The sequence below is a fragment of the Sprattus sprattus genome, assembly GCF_963457725.1.
Source record: "Sprattus sprattus genome assembly, chromosome: 18".
NCBI lineage: Eukaryota > Metazoa > Chordata > Actinopteri > Clupeiformes > Clupeidae > Sprattus > Sprattus sprattus.
In genome coordinates, this window is record NC_137916.1 from 12,395,519 (window position 1) to 12,411,255 (window position 15,737).

The 15,737-nt window shown below is 45.7% G+C and overlaps 2 protein-coding genes across 3 annotated transcripts in view; both read left to right on the top strand.

Annotated features, from left to right (window-relative positions):
- The window catches only part of myh9b (myosin, heavy chain 9b, non-muscle), a 31,540-nt gene extending 18,226 nt beyond the window's left edge, over positions 1–13,314 (top strand). For both annotated transcript variants that reach the window (XM_080856658.1, XM_080856659.1), the window contains exons 13-40: positions 129–302; positions 427–541; positions 1,823–2,010; positions 2,238–2,359; positions 2,660–2,729; positions 2,889–3,049; positions 3,181–3,289; positions 3,414–3,545; positions 3,670–3,876; positions 4,150–4,287; positions 4,399–4,522; positions 4,824–4,995; positions 5,264–5,476; positions 5,655–5,799; positions 5,942–6,148; positions 6,342–6,446; positions 6,757–6,909; positions 7,264–7,512; positions 7,667–7,879; positions 8,028–8,240; positions 8,369–8,530; positions 8,790–8,918; positions 9,034–9,122; positions 9,275–9,398; positions 9,590–9,798; positions 10,164–10,272; positions 10,690–10,862; positions 11,340–13,314. In XM_080856658.1, coding sequence (XP_080712784.1) covers positions 129–302; positions 427–541; positions 1,823–2,010; positions 2,238–2,359; positions 2,660–2,729; positions 2,889–3,049; positions 3,181–3,289; positions 3,414–3,545; positions 3,670–3,876; positions 4,150–4,287; positions 4,399–4,522; positions 4,824–4,995; positions 5,264–5,476; positions 5,655–5,799; positions 5,942–6,148; positions 6,342–6,446; positions 6,757–6,909; positions 7,264–7,512; positions 7,667–7,879; positions 8,028–8,240; positions 8,369–8,530; positions 8,790–8,918; positions 9,034–9,122; positions 9,275–9,398; positions 9,590–9,798; positions 10,164–10,272; positions 10,690–10,862; positions 11,340–11,448 — 4,314 coding nt within the window. In that variant the 3' untranslated portion in view covers positions 11,449–13,314. The remainder of the gene's footprint in view (positions 1–128; positions 303–426; positions 542–1,822; positions 2,011–2,237; positions 2,360–2,659; positions 2,730–2,888; positions 3,050–3,180; positions 3,290–3,413; positions 3,546–3,669; positions 3,877–4,149; positions 4,288–4,398; positions 4,523–4,823; positions 4,996–5,263; positions 5,477–5,654; positions 5,800–5,941; positions 6,149–6,341; positions 6,447–6,756; positions 6,910–7,263; positions 7,513–7,666; positions 7,880–8,027; positions 8,241–8,368; positions 8,531–8,789; positions 8,919–9,033; positions 9,123–9,274; positions 9,399–9,589; positions 9,799–10,163; positions 10,273–10,689; positions 10,863–11,339) is intronic.
- Positions 13,315–15,005: 1,691 nt separating this feature from the next.
- The window catches only part of slc25a38a (solute carrier family 25 member 38a), a gene marked incomplete at its 3' end in the record, with an annotated part of 4,818 nt that continues 4,086 nt past the window's right edge, over positions 15,006–15,737 (top strand). The window contains exon 1 of the mRNA XM_080856336.1: positions 15,006–15,103. Coding sequence (XP_080712462.1) covers positions 15,089–15,103 — 15 coding nt within the window. The 5' untranslated portion in view covers positions 15,006–15,088. The remainder of the gene's footprint in view (positions 15,104–15,737) is intronic.

The window sequence follows — 15,737 nt, forward strand, 5'->3', positions numbered from 1 at the left end:
TTCCACTCTGTATCTGTCTTGTCTTATTCATCTCAGACACATATCGATCTATACCAGCAATGCTACAGTTTCCACAGGTGACTGATGGTGAGACCTCCTAACCCTTGGCTTTGTGCTCTCCTTCCCAGGCAAGTCCCCCTGGTATCCTGGCTCTGCTGGACGAGGAGTGCTGGTTCCCCAAGGCCACGGACAAGAGCTTTGTGGAGAAGGTGCTGCAGGAGCAGGGTACACACCCCAAGTTCTTCAAGCCCAAGAAACTTAAGGATGAGGCCGACTTCAGCATCATCCACTACGCTGGAAAGGTCAGTTATATCTAGGTTATATATTTTAATTTTAGTTGTATAAATAATGTTTCAAGAAAGCTTCAGTAATACAAATTTGAACATTCTGCAAAAGACCGTAATGTTTGTTTCTACAACCCCTCAGGTGGACTACAAAGCGGATGAGTGGCTGATGAAGAACATGGACCCTCTGAATGACAATGTGGCCTCTCTGCTCAACCAGTCAACAGACAAGTTTGTGTCTGAGCTGTGGAAGGACGGTGAGTGCAGCTTTGGGGAAAATATGCAAATGCCAGATGTTCACACTCATGGGCTTGGCTAGGCCACAGAGGAACCATTTCATTGCTGGTTTTCCTTGAGCCATGTTGTTGAAAGCAATGAGTATACATGTGGGCTTTACCGCAGCAAGGATGGTATGCTGCTATTTGTTGCCCATGAGAATGAAACGTGTCACAGATGATTATGTTTTTAACCTTTTGGGCTCATTTCTTGATTTATTTTTATTTTCCACTCCCATGTCTGTTGTCTGGTGTTGTTGGACGTCTGTTTTGGCCCTCTCGCTCTCCAAATGTTATTTCCATTCCATTCCTGGTCCTCTGTTTGCCCTTGTTTGGTCCTCCTTTTTCTCTTTCTCTCTTTCTCCTTTTTTTTTGCCACTCTCCCTCTCTTGCCCTCAGAGGTACAGAGTTGTCAGAGAGCCTATTTTTATCATCGTTTTCCTTTTCTACATTTAGACTCAGGTGACCATTTTCTTATGTCTTCTTTTCTGCGTGGATGATATTTTCTCCCTTTTCCTCCCCCACATCTTTTCCACTAGGCTTTTTCCCTCTCTACATTGTATTTATGTAGTGTTTTCTCAAACGTTTATCCCTCCAGCCATGTTGGCAGTGATGTCTGTTCTACTGTCTGTTGCTATCACTGAACTCTCCCCCTCTCTCCCTCTCTGTGAAATAGTGTGGTTTGGGCCTCCTGGTGTTGGTCAATGGTACTGCAGAAATGGGTATATACTGCATGGGTTTGGAGCTACCGTCACAAACAGATTGTGAAACTGCACAGTGTTTGCTACACGTCGACATCCATTCATGGCACATAGAATAGAGAATACATCGAATACCATTTCAAAGAAAGGCACACGTACATTCACCAGCACACATGCCATCCACACAGTGGACCCTCACTCACTGCATTGACTTGGTTCCATTTTGGAGTGTGTGTGACCCCCACTGTGTTTCACTGGCATCCTGTGACCTTTGACCTGATCCGTCTCCCTGCTCCTGATTGCTCTCACTGTGTGTTGGTTGTGTGTGCTGCTGTCACAAGTGTAGAAGGTAGTTTGTTCTCCTTTTTTGTTCTGTCTAATGAAAGACGAGAAACTGTTCTCTTCCAAGCATTCTCTTTTAATTTCCCTCATTATGTTGTGTTCTGCCTGCTATAGGAACAATTGTATCAAGGCCATACTGATTGCCTTTGTCTTTCTGTACCTTCTCCCCATCACCCTCTCTCTGTCTCTCTCTGTCTTTTTCCTCCTCCAATATATTTAGTGGATCACATTGTGGGACTGGACAAGGTGGCCGGTATGTCCGAGCTGCCAGGTGCCTTCAAGACACGCAAGGGCATGTTCCGCACGGTCGGCCAGCTCTACAAGGAGCAGCTGTCCAAGCTCATGGCCACTCTCCGAAACACCAACCCCAACTTCGTGCGCTGCATCATCCCCAACCACGAGAAGAAGGTTTGAAGAAACACTCACTCACTCGCACTTACATTTGTTTGGTTTTACAGAACACTGGGATTGGATGTTTGGATAACACTCTGTGAGCGCGGTTAGAGACTAGATTGGCTTATATTTGGAAATGCGCTCACTTTTTAAGTAACTGTGCTTTGATTTATGAGTTTCAGTGTCATGTTATGATGTTGGTATAGTGCCTTGTGAATAAGCGGCTCTTTTTGTCATCTCAGGCGGGTAAGCTGGACCCACATTTGGTTCTGGAACAGCTGAGGTGCAATGGTGTGCTGGAGGGAATCCGTATCTGCAGACAGGGCTTCCCCAACCGCATCGTCTTCCAGGAGTTCAGGCAGAGGTACCTCTTTAAATCAGATTTCAGCTGGTCACAAGCTCTTCATTGTCTGTATTATCTTCTCTAAAGAAGAATGATACTGAATGTCGTCAGACAAATCAGAGTCCCACTCTACAGCCTTGATTTGAGAACTTAGTTTAGGCTACTTCAGTGCTATAGATACCAACAATTTAAGTAACATGTTAAAAAAACACTTACTGTGATGGTTGACCTTTACAGTATATTTTCGTGCAGTAATGTGAGGTCAATAAAATTGTCACTACATGGACTCATCATTACTCTCTTTCTTCCTCCGTCCTCTAGATACGAGATCCTCACTCCCAATTCCATTCCCAAGGGCTTCATGGATGGCAAGCAGGCCTGTCTGATCATGGTGAGTGCCTGAGGGTTTCACTTTGTCCACAGGATATTGTTTATCCTGTGTTGTTTTACTCTAGATCATTAAGATCAGTCTGATGTTATTCAGGGCTTCGCTGTCATTCTCAATATTCTTCATTCGTAGCTTTAATGAAACTCTTTAATTTCTTATTAGATCAAAGCTCTGGAGCTGGACCCAAACCTATTCCGTATAGGTCAGAGTAAAGTGTTCTTCAGGGCTGGAGTGCTGGCCCATCTGGAAGAGGAGAGAGACATGAAGATTACTGACGTCATCATCAGCTTTCAGGCCTGGTGCCGTGGTTATGTTGCCCGCAGGTAAGAGTCCTTTAATAATGGTTTGCCTGGACTACAGTACACAGAAAAGAATCATTTTTATTTATTTTAATTTTTTTATTTTGTATTATAACAAATCATCATTGAAATTATTCTCTTTCAATTCACTTCAGGGCATTTGCTAAGAGACAGCAACAGCTCACTGCTATGAAGGTGATTCAGAGAAACTGTGCTGCCTACCTGAAGCTGAGAAACTGGCAGTGGTGGAGACTCTTCACCAAGGTAATTTCAGAAGCGCCAACCTGTCTATGCCTCTGAAGTGTATCCAAAGTATTCAAACACCCTTATACAATACGTTAAGACATGGCAAGCGATGCAATTTATTTAATCCTCCATGTATTCGCAGGTGAAGCCGCTGCTGCAGGTGAGCAGGCAGGAGGAGGAGATCGAGGCCAAGGACAGTGAGCTGAAGAAAGTGAAGGAGAGGCAGGAGTATGCTGAGGTGCAGCTTCAGGAGATGGAGGTCAAGCAGCAGCAGGTACAGTCTATCGGCCCCTCTTACCTGGCAGAGGCCAGGCATCAGCATTAGTGATGGCTAACATAATGATCCAGAGATGATTGGTAATTATTGTTGCTCATCTCTTCTCTGATCTCCTCCTTAGCTCAACTCGGAGAAGATGGCCCTGCAGGAGCAGCTCCAGGCTGAGATGGACCTGTGCGCCGAGGCGGACGAGATGCGCAACCGGCTGGTGGCCAAGAAGCAGGAGCTGGAGGAGATCCTGCACGACCTGGAGGCTCGGGTGGAGGAGGAGGAGGAGCGTGCCACCCAGCTAGTGACCGAGAAGAAGAAGATGCAGCAGAACATCTCGGTAAAGAGAACACCTTAGTTTCCATCTGTCAGAGGTGGAACATAAACTCCAAGGAGAAGAGTTTAAGCTCAACACACGTCTCGAACCAGCAGGGTTAGATGAAGGGAATAATGACTGTCTCAGTCCTTGTGGATGGGAGGATGGGGGGATTTTATTTAGCCTAGCAACATAATGCTTGACAAAGGGAGACATCCCAGCTTCCGATTTAATACCACAGCAAATACCAGACCAGAGGCATTTAATATGAAGACTCCCCTCAACTTGCCTTTGCAGGACCTGGAGAACCAGCTGGATGAGGAAGAGGCGGCCAGGCAGAAGCTGCAGCTAGAGAAGGTGACCATGGAGTCCAAGTTGAAGAAGGTGGAGGAAGACGTCATGGTGCTGGATGACCAGAACAACAAACTGGTTAAGGTTTGTGTTGCTTTGCAGTGTGTTCCTATAGTTTTTAAAGAGCTGCTGCTGTCTTGGTGGATTTTTGATCTGTCTAGCAAGTTAATCCCCTCCTTGGTTGTCCACCCGCAGGAGAAGAAGCTTATGGAAGAGAGGATCTCAGAGTTCACCTCCAACCTTGCCGAGGAGGAGGAGAAGTCGAAGAGTCTGCAGAAACTCAAGAACAAGCACGAGGCCATGATCACTGATCTGGAGGGTAGGTTACCCACCACAATGCTATATTTACCTGGAGGCCCATTGCAGCATTAGGTTGAGCCATGTTTATTAAAACACACTTTGGAATATTACAGCCTAAATAGACCCCCTTACCTAATCAATACACCATCTTCCAATTTTTTTTTATTGATTTGATTTTTTAAAGATGGACTTGGTTACATAGAGGCTACGTTGTAACTCAGAAACGTAATAAATGCAAATCAACATCTGACAGCCAACACCTCTTTACTCTTGCCCTGGTTATCACCTATTCTCACCACTGCGATCTTTCTTGTGTTCAGACCGCCTGCGCAGAGAAGAGAAGGGGAGGCAGGAGCTGGAGAAGAACCGGCGCAAACTGGAGGGAGACTCCACTGAGCTGACCGACCAGATCGCAGAGTTGCAGGCCCAGATCGCTGAGCTCCGTGCCCAGCTGGCTAAGAAGGAAGAGGAACTCCAGCAGGCTCTTGCCAGGTATTGTGTGTGTGCGAGAGAGAACCAGTTTGATAGATATGGTCTGTCTTTTTTCTCCCCTTGTCTTTCCCTAAACAGACTTCTACAAACTAGTAGTTCTACGTACAATAAATTAACTAATTCATTAAATTATTTAAAATAGATTAGATAGATAGATGGATACTTTATTAATCCCGAGGGAAATGTTGGTAATTATTTAACCAACCAATTGATTAACAGATTGATTGGACTTGTGATAGCTATGCTGAGCTATGCCCTGTCTCTGTAGGATTGAGGAGGAGGCCGCTCAGAAGAACCTAGCCCAGAAGAAGATCAGGGAGCTCGAGGCTCAGCTGTCCGAGTTGCAGGAGGACCTGGACCTGGAGCGCGCCGCCCGCACCAAAGCCGAGAAACAGCGCCGGGACCTGGGCGAGGAGCTGGAGGCCCTCAAGACCGAGCTTGAGGACACCCTGGACTCTACAGCAACCCAGCAGGAGCTCAGGTAACACACACACACACACACATTTGTATCCATATCTCAGAGAGCAGGAAGGTAACATAGGCAAGTCCCCTTCTCATTACCATTATGAGCCAGTTTTTGCCTAAATGGTAGCAGAGACCATCTTTTGCTCCAGCACAGTGTCTGTGTCAGATACAGTTTATCTTGTGTTAATCTGCAGGACCAAGCGTGAGACAGAGGTGACCCAGCTGAAGAAGACTCTGGACGACGAGGCCAAAGTGCATGAGATGCAAGTGGCAGAAATGAGACAAAAACATGGTCAGGCCTTTGATGAGCTCAACGAGCAGCTGGAGCAGGCCAAGAGGGTAAGACACACACACACACACACACACACACACACACACACAAACATACACACACATCCATGTCATTCCATATTCTCACACACATGAACACACATGTGAACACCCACACTTAACCCCAGCTTATTCCTTCTGGTGCTCTCAGAACAAGGTGTCCATGGAGAAGGCCAAGCAGGCTATGGAGAGCGAGCGCAATGAGCTGCAGATCGAGCTGAAGACGCTGATGCAGGGCAAGGGAGATTCGGAGCACCGCAGGAAGAAGGCCGAGGGCCAGGTGCAGGAGCTGCTGGTCAAGCACAGCGAGAGCGAGAAGCAGAAGATCGAGCTGGCCGACAGGGTGGCCAAACTACAGGTAAGAACCAAGGAGGTAGTCAATGAAATGAAAGGCTAGAGGACACCAAGCTCATGATGGTGTGAGTTGTAGGTGCGTTAAATCCTATGAAGACCTGTACAATACCACCCACTTTGTAGGACCAATGCAAATTCAAAGTCTTTGACTCTGATTCAAGATTGACTTTGATCTGTTCCTCATTTCCCCTGCCCAGACGGAGCTGGACAACGTGAACGGACTCCTCAACGATGTGGAGGGCAAATCCATCAAGGCAACCAAGGACTGCTCTGTTGTGGAGGCCCAGCTGCAGGATGTTCAGGTGTGTCATCTCTCAAGCATAGCAAGCCAGCATTTGGCATATACAGTAACAGGATGTGGATATTCTGTATGGACATGGCCCATAACGCTGATTGTGTACATTTCAATTTGGATATGGAACTAAAACTTAAAATAAAAAATGTTAATTTCAGAAATGGACATGTACCTTAAACCAACTACATCAACAAAAACTGTAACATCCTGGTCATATTTGCCTACAGTTCTGAGAAGTTTCGCTGAATGGTGATTTTTTTTTTTTTTTTTTTTGTGGACGAGACTGAATCAGAGCTGTCTCTTTCTCCCACCTGCAGGAGCTTCTCCAGGAGGAGACACGTCAGAAGCTGTCCTTCTCCAGCCGTCTACGGCAGCTGGAGGATGAGCAGAACGGCCTGAGGGAGCAGCTGGAGGAGGAGGAGGAGGCCAAGAGGAACGTGGAGAAGCAGCTGCTCACCGCACAGAGCCAGGTAGGCGGTTTAGAGTGCAGGACGAAGACAACCAGCGTCTGAAAAGTCAATTTGCAAACCCCACCTTCAATCTCAGCAGCTACTATCAGATTTGTGCAATGAGCGCAGAAATTAAATTGCATACAAACACATGTAATGCACAATTCACTCCATCATGACCATTAACTGTGAATGAAACTATTTATCAGTGTGTGTGTGTGCTTCCATCATGCTTTTACAGCTTAATAAACAGCTGGTGTACACACTGGCGCTCTCCTTGTGTTAAATACAAACACCAGAGATGCACTGTTTGAGTAAATGCTACAGCTATAGCCTAAACCAATTGCTCCCCTTCCCTGTCCTGTCGGGCTGCAGGTGGCAGAGTTTAAGAAGAAGATGGAGCAGGAGGCCGGCTGCCTGGAGAGCGCCGAGGAGGGCAAGAAGAGACTGCAGCGTGACCTGGAGGGGGTTAGCCAGCGCCTGGATGAGAGGAACTCCGCCTACGACAAGCTGGACAAGACTAAGACCCGCGTGCAGCAGGAGCTAGACGACCTCCTAGTGGACCAGGACCACCTCCGGCAGATCGTCTCCAACCTGGAGAAGAAGCAGAAAAAGTTCGACCAGGTGGGTCTACCCCCGTACCTCGCTCAGAGGAAACTGCAGTACACATTTAGAATGACTTCTTGTTAGTCGTGATTTGATTTGAAGTGTAATATGTTAAACTCGCCTGTTACTTGCTAACTCGCCTGCTAACTTCCCCCTAACTCTCTCTGTGTAGATGCTGGCTGAGGAGAAGTCCATCTCTGCACGCTTCGCTGAGGAGCGTGACCGCGCCGAGGCAGAGGCCCGGGAGAAGGAGACGCGCGCTCTGGCTCTGACCCGCGAGCTGGAGAGCCTCAGTGACATGAAGGACGAGATGGACCGCGCCAACAAAATGCTCCGTGCCGAGATGGAAGACCTAGTATCCTCCAAGGATGACGTTGGCAAGAGTGTAAGAAGGAGGCCCAATCCCCATTTTTTCCGAGATGCTGTTTAATTCTTTATTAAGACTTCACTCCATGATGCTTCAAAATGGGGAATCTCTCAATCCTGCTTGTGATTTCACTCACTCACTCCTCCTCTCTGTCCTCCCCTCACAGGTCCATGAGCTTGAGAAGTCCAAGCGCGCTATGGACCAGCAGCTGGAGGAGATGCGTACTCAGCTGGAGGAGCTGGAGGACGAGCTGCAAGCCACAGAGGACGCCAAGCTGAGGCTGGAGGTCAACATGCAGGCCATGAAGGCCCAGTATGAGAGAGACCTGGCGGGCCGCGATGAGATGGGCGAGGAGAAGAAGAAACAGCTTGTCAAACAGGTGAGGAAAGATGGGTGTTCGATTAAAACTCTTTAACTCTTTTTAACTTTTGGGTCCCATTATAGTCCTTACTGGGCATCATGGGACATGTAGTTTTTGTGCTGATGGTGCTTTTGACCATGATTCAGGTGCGTGAGATGGAGATGGAGCTGGAGGATGAGAGGAAGCAGCGCTCTGTTGCTGTGGCAGCACGCAAGAAGCTGGAGCTGGACCTGAAGGAACTGGAGGCAGCCATCGACATGGCCAACAAGAACCGCGACGAGTACCTAAAACAGCTGAAGAAACTCCAGGTAAGGAGTGTGTGTGTGTGTGTGTGTGTGTGTGTGTGTGTGTGTGTGTCGGTGTGTGTGTGTGTGTGTGTGTGTGTGTGTGTGTGTGTGTGTGTGTGTGTGTGTACGTACATATGTGGGTGCGATTTCTGATGGAATATAAGGACCATCCTAGTCGTGCTTTGTATTTGCTACTCTGATTCCATGAAGCCATATGTCTAAATGGCGTACGATGTTTGAATCTTATTTTTTTTTTATTCTTTATCCTCTACTCTCTCAGGCCCAGATGAAGGACCTTCTGCGGGAGCTGGAAGACACTCGCATGTCCAGAGATGAGATTCTGGTCCAAGCTAAGGAGAACGAGAAGAAGGTCAAGAGTATGGAGGCAGAGATGATCCAGATGCAGGAGGTGAGCACACACACACACACACACCCTTTTGTTCTGAGCCACACATGCTCACACTGTCTTTTGACCATCTCCTGTGCCATCTCTCTAATGGTCCCCCTGTGTTTGCACCCCTCAGGAGCTGGCCTCTGCCGAGCGCATGAAGAGGCAGGCCCAGCTGGAGCGGGACGAGCTGCAGGATGAGATCAACAGCCAAGCCAGCAAGAAGTAAGCCCTTTCACTCTCTCTCTCTCTCTCTATCTCTTTTTCTATCTATCGCTCTGTGTGTGTTTAGTGATGAGGTGTTCGTAATAAAACAGTGTTTCTCTTAAAAGTCTTTATCTCTCGCTTACTCCCTTTCTTTCTGCTCTCGTCTTCAGTGCTCTGATTGCAGAGGAGAAGAGGAAACTGGAGAGTCGCATCGCTCAGCTGGAAGAGGAGCTGGAGGAGGAGCAGTGCAACACGGAGCTGGTCAACGACCGTCTCAAGAAGGCCCTGCTGCAGGTTCGTCCACCACCTGAGGAGAGGGGACCACGGCTCTTTGTCAACTATACCTGCTTTCATCAGCTCACTGTTTTGCTCTTTTTCATTTGTTCCCTGGCTCTCTTCTGTCGTTTCCTTCTTTATACGTCTGTGCTCATCTGTCGTTCTCTGGGATCCTTCTGCTTTCTGGCTTTCCTTCACCCACTTCTCAGACCGACCAAATGAACGTGGAGCTGACGGCCGAGCGCAGTACCGTCCAGCGCCTGGAGGGGGCACGTTCTCAGCTGGAGAGGCAGAACAAGGAGCTGAAGCTGAAGCTTCAGGAGATCGAGAGCACCGTCAAGAGCAAGTACAAGGCCGGCATCACCGCCCTGGAGGCCAAGATTGCCCAGCTGGAGGAGCAGCTCGACATCGAGACCCGGTGGGTTGGGCTGACCAGTATTTGACCTCATGCCTCTAAAATATAATGGCTGGGGATTTCTAACTCAATCATTAAAATCAGTTTACATTTAAAGTCATCAGTTCTGTTATAGTTAAGCTAGTGTGTTCACTTCAACCCTGCATGTTGTTTTTATTAGGCATCCATGTTTCATGCAGGAAGGACCTGTGCTGTTAGGTTTACTGCATAAGCATAAAGTGCAGCATGGGCTCTCAACACCAGAATCTTAGTAGTTTATATTTGTGTGCGTGTGTGTGTGTGTGTGTGTGTGTGTGTGTGTGTGTGTGTGTGTGTGTGTGTGTGTGTGTGTGTGAATGGACCTGATATATGTGTGCACTGCCATGCAGGGAGAGACAGCAGGCCTCCAAGCTGGTGCGGCGTACGGAGAAGAAGCTGAAAGAGGTCGTCCTGCAGGTGGATGATGAGAGACGCAGCGCTGAGCAGTACAAGGACCAGGTGAGACACCATACACACCTTCAATGACCATAGAAAGCATCACCTCCATTTTCTAAAAACATCAACATCTAGTCTTTGAGGAGGACAATCAATATTGTACATTTGACTGTTATTATTACCATTATCATTATTTCCCATAGTAACAGAACGCCCTATAGTTTTGCAGAGTTGTGAAATCTGTTGAGGCCATGTGGCACAGGTGTAATAAAACAGGACAAATGAATTTAACCACCATATTTAAGACAATGTCGAAGTTCTTGTTGCTGAATTCACAACTATATATTTTTCACTATTTCAATTTCCATTTTCATGCTCTGTTTTGCATGTAGCCAGCTGATTTCTCAGGTTGGGCTTTGTTGGTGAGGGTTGTGCTGTTTGCTGTAAATAACTGAGCCCCCTGTTCCCCCTGCTGTCAAGTCGGAGAAGCTGAACTCACGCATGAAGCAGCTGAAGCGTCAGCTGGAGGAGGCGGAGGAGGAGGCGCAGAGAGCTAATGCCAACCGCAGGAAGCTCCAGAGAGAGCTGGAGGACGCCTCCGAGTCTGCCGATGCCATGAACCGCGAAGTGAACACCTTGAAGAGCAAGCTCAGGTACACACATACATACATATACAGAAGTCTCATAACAGTTCAGACTGTAATCCTCAACTCTGAAGTCGTATCTATAACGTACAAGGTCAGCCCAGTCATGATTCAGAGGTTTCAATTCAGTTTTAGTGAGCCTAATAATGTCCGCCTTCTGCTTTAAGCCATGTCCGTAGATCCAGCATAGGTTCTGTAACATTGACAAATGGCCTTCACATCATACTGCTTACTGCTTCCCCCGCCTACCCTCTAGAGGAAAGGAGCTTGCCATATTGTTAAACTCCCCCCCACTCTCTCTGACATGCATACAAACACAAACACACACTATGTAGTGTTACAAAAAGCTATACAGCCATAACCATTGCCAAGCAGAAACCCTCTAGTTCAGCTGTCCTACAGATTTTCCTCATCCTCACTGATTGCTTACACCTATTTGGTTAGGTTTGAGACCTCTCTGACCTTTGTTTGACCTCTGGCTTATAGGCGAGGTGACCTGCCCTTCACCATGAGGCGCATCGTGAGCCGTCAGGGCGTGGAGAGCGACGACGAGAGTGAGACCAAGAGCGAGACCTCGGAGCCCAAGCCTGAGTGAAAGCACCCACAGTGCCCGCCTACCTGCAGTGCCCACCTGCTTCTGTACTCTCATACACAACGAACACACACACTTACATACACATGGAAACACACACTTACATACACATGGAAACACACACTAACATACTTTGAAACACACTAGAAGATGGACAAGGCTGTCCACAGGAATTACGCACACACATACAAATGCATAAGTGCCATATTTTGCAAAATTGGACAATACAGTAACATCCACACAGGGAAATGTCAGATGCCCTAAAATCCAATGCAGATGTGAGATGCCTGTACCTACCAATGCCATATATCTGTACTTAATTTTTTACTTTGGCAACCATTGAGCTGACAATCTATCTACCTACAAACACACTTACAGATTAACCGTTCATTTGACAATCCTCCCTTAGATAGTACCACTCACATGTCAACAAGGACCAAAATCTTTCAGTCTTTTCATGTGATTCTCTGGGATAAAGTATGAATGCTATTTTTGTAAGGAAACATTCCAGTTGTGATAGAGCTGTTCCTGGATCTATTTTTCTAACTGACCGAAGGAAGGAAGGAAGGAAGTAAGGAAGGAAGTGTGTATAAAGGAGACTAAAAAGTGAAGTGAAACCTGAAGATGAGAAACTAATAGAAGGGGACCAAAGTAATATCACAAATTTAAAGAATTGTATTTTATTCTGAAGTTTTTATACTGTTTTAAGGATGGAAGTACTACCCATGTATAATGGCTCTTGCTAGCTCCCACTCTGTCTCTCTATCTGTCTCTGTCTTTTTCTTTCTTTCTCTCTCTCTCTCACACACACCTCATGAGTGGGAGATGCTGCCATGTGTACTTTATGAATAGTAGCTGCGCTTTAGTACCTTATCCAAGTATGCTTTGGGCTGTAACCTGCACAGGAACATTACTGCAAACGTGCACACAAAGAACTAAAAAAAACCGGGCTAGAAGTATATTTGCACTGAGCATATTAGAAGTATTAAACTGACTATTCAAATGCCATGTATGCCACTACACTGGTGCGAATAATAATTGACGAAGGACAACTTAATTAGCCTATGCACAAGCTCATGTAATTCTACCCGCTCGCACTACAGCCTTAAATAGGTTCAGTCAAACTTGTGTTGATTATCTGGATCTTTGACTGTTCTGACTTTTTATTTTAGTTTTTTTTTTATATATATACGGTCTTCACACATGTTGTCTTTACTAGCTTCTTTTGACGCAAGTGGCAAAGCTGACGGGTGGAGGGGTAGATTATTGTAACTCACTGCACACACTGTATTCTCAGGGCACTGCTGAGAGGGGAACTTCAATGTTTGTTTGTTTTTTCCAACCCAAAACAGGACCTAGACGGGAGGGGAGAGAAGGAAGGCTGTAACCGCTGATTTGGTTTCAGTTAAACTCCCCTCTGCAAACTTACATGGTGATGGGTATACCTGGGGGGAGCCACAGGGCAGGCCTACAAACCATCCCTGGCTGGGAAGGCCTTTTTTGGTCTCTCACCTGATATTGGGAGAATGAAGGGACAATTGAGGGGCCTTACTGGGTTTGTGTTAAACACAGCTGTACATGGAGGTCTGGATGGTGTTTAATCTGACAGTGGCTGTGCTTTTGACACCCTGTCCCCACCTTAGTACGTGCTCAGGGTCAGCTTTCTTTGCTCACACTGCTGGGAAGTGAGAGGAATCTATTATCATTGAGGACTAATGATTAGAATAACGAGTTATACTCTCACTTAAATAAAATTTTAAAAAGAAAAAAAAAGTCTTAATTTTCTACTGTTTCTCTGCAGCTCTGAAAAAAGTATCTAGATGGATGAGTCATGAATTGTTGGTATTGATGCAATAAAATGGCTTTCTAAACTGCTATCATGATTGTCATGGTTTTTTGTACGATTAGATTGTTATGATGAATCAGTTTCTATGCTGCAGGGCAGTAGCGTATCAAGTGGTACATAGGCTAGAACTAATACAATTAGAAATGATCCTGTGCCCATGTTTAAAATAGGTCAATGGGAAGAAATGAGAATGCAATACATTTGTGGAGACATGACCACGGTTAAACCTGTATATTTACAGTTGATTTATATATCTGCAGTCAGCTTTTGGGAAACAACTGTCCATCTGTCATCTAGTTTAAAAGCCCCCTTTTCCTCTTGGAGGGTGTTAGTGGAGTAAAGAAAGTGTGTAGAAAACCCTGCATTGTTTAATCTGTCTTCAGCCTGGGTATGTAGAGGCCTTTAACCTAACACTAACACTAACATTTTTAACCCCATTTGTTACTGTAATGAAACACATCAATGCTGGTGATTCATCACAGTTCAGTCATATCTTTTAGTGTACTATAAAAACAAAAAAAGAAGGGTGAACTTACACTGCGAATATGTCAAATGAAGGACCCACAGCCATTATTGGGGTTGCATGGGTTCAGGAAAATGTAGTTTATTTACTGTTGCTGGTGAAGGGGCAACATATTTACATTTTCCAACATCTGAAATGAACGACGGAGATGGCTGCCATAGCCTATAGCCTACTTATTTGTAGTACTGGTATATAACCTGCCCAATATTAATTGCGTATTTTCTCCACAAGAGTGCTCCACTGTGACTGACTACCACAGTCCGGGTCAGAGTTTGCCCAAACAATAGTGGATGGCGAGTTTAAACTGGTTTGCGCTTAGGCTATATGTTGTCGCCCCCGGTTTACTGAAGGGTCTGTCCAGACGCGAAGCTGTCTCAGACTATCTGAAGGACTAGTGCAACCGAACCGCATGTATGTTTAAAAAAAAATCAATTCAGTAATGTAGGTAGAAATTGTTCAATTCAAAATGTTCTGGAGAATTAATAACTGTGTTACGTCAGGCAGTCCACTATGAATGTGCTTGGAGATAAATAAGCATTTGCCGGCATTTCTAAATGTCCCAGGAACTCAATGATTGACTGTCGACTGTCAGCTTATGTTTCTGATGTTTCACCTTACTTTCCTTTAAAGCCGTCATGTGATGCCAGCATTGCCACTGACCAGCAAATACACCGTAACTTACAACGGTAAGAAGATGCCAATTAGTTTGTCTGCGCAAAACTTAATTGTGGTGAATTAAGCATATCTTTACCGTTGTTTGCCAGCTATACTATTCCATTGTCGCTTGTCATTGAAATATGTAAAGTCAGGCCGTCTATAGCGAACCATATTCACGTCTGTTCTGTTGCTTTGGCTTTAAAAAAAAAAAATGAGTTAGCCTACACGTGTCAGCTGCTTTTGCGTGATGAGAACAGTGTGCTTCTAATGTGCGGGATGGTGGTATGTGATGACTTAATCAGTAACAGACTGTCTAGTCTTACTTTTTAATTCCTAACATAGTGGGAGTCAGGTGATTAGGCTACGTTGGCGTAGGGGCAAATATGAGGCAGTACCACATTTAATACAGCAGCAGATCAAGTTGGTTCAAGTGGTCTCACCATCAAGTGATTCTTAAAAAGAAAGCATTGGAACGACAAATGCAGTTGCTGTTTAAATGTCTGGTGCTTTGGACATTTGTTTAAAATAGGTAGTGCACCATTCAAGAGAAAGAAGACTTATTAAATCAAGAGGAGGATCTGTGAAACACCTCGGCACAGATTATATTTTCTTGGATCATGGAACTATCTCTGGTGAGTCTCTTGAATGATCTAAGTGAGTGTCTGGATTTGCAATGCCTACATTTTAATCAACTCTGTGTAGTACCCTAGACTATATTTAATCTGGTTTTGCTTCCAAAAAAAGAACATGATTTGTATGGAGGTTAGTAGAGTCTCCTACTGTCAAAATGCAGTATGTTTAGAATATTGTCAGCTTTTTCTTATCAAGCTATCACTGTCTACATCTTTCACAATTGTTACAAAAAGTGTATCTTAGTCTTTACATGCCTGGTCAAGAAATTGATCTAACGTCTAAAGTTACTGCAGGTCACAGTGACCTGGCAGTTTTGTATGTCCATTTGGCTACTCAGCCTCTCAGCTAATACAATAGCCTCAAATTTAAGGGTAATTTCCCTGAAATCACGCATCTCCTTCTCACTTGCCTGGCTCTGTGAAAAAGGAGCCTGTAAAAAGTGTCCTGCTGGTGTCAGACTCTTTTGTGACTTTGTCAGAAGTGGGTCAGATTCCTTCAGTGCCATCTAGACCTGCTTGGACCAGGGACAGGCGTGCCAATCTCTGCCAACACTGCTCATGCCACTACTGCTAATGGTCCGTTCAAAATTGTGACCACGAGACCTGTTGCTGTAGTGATTTCATGCCAAGCCTC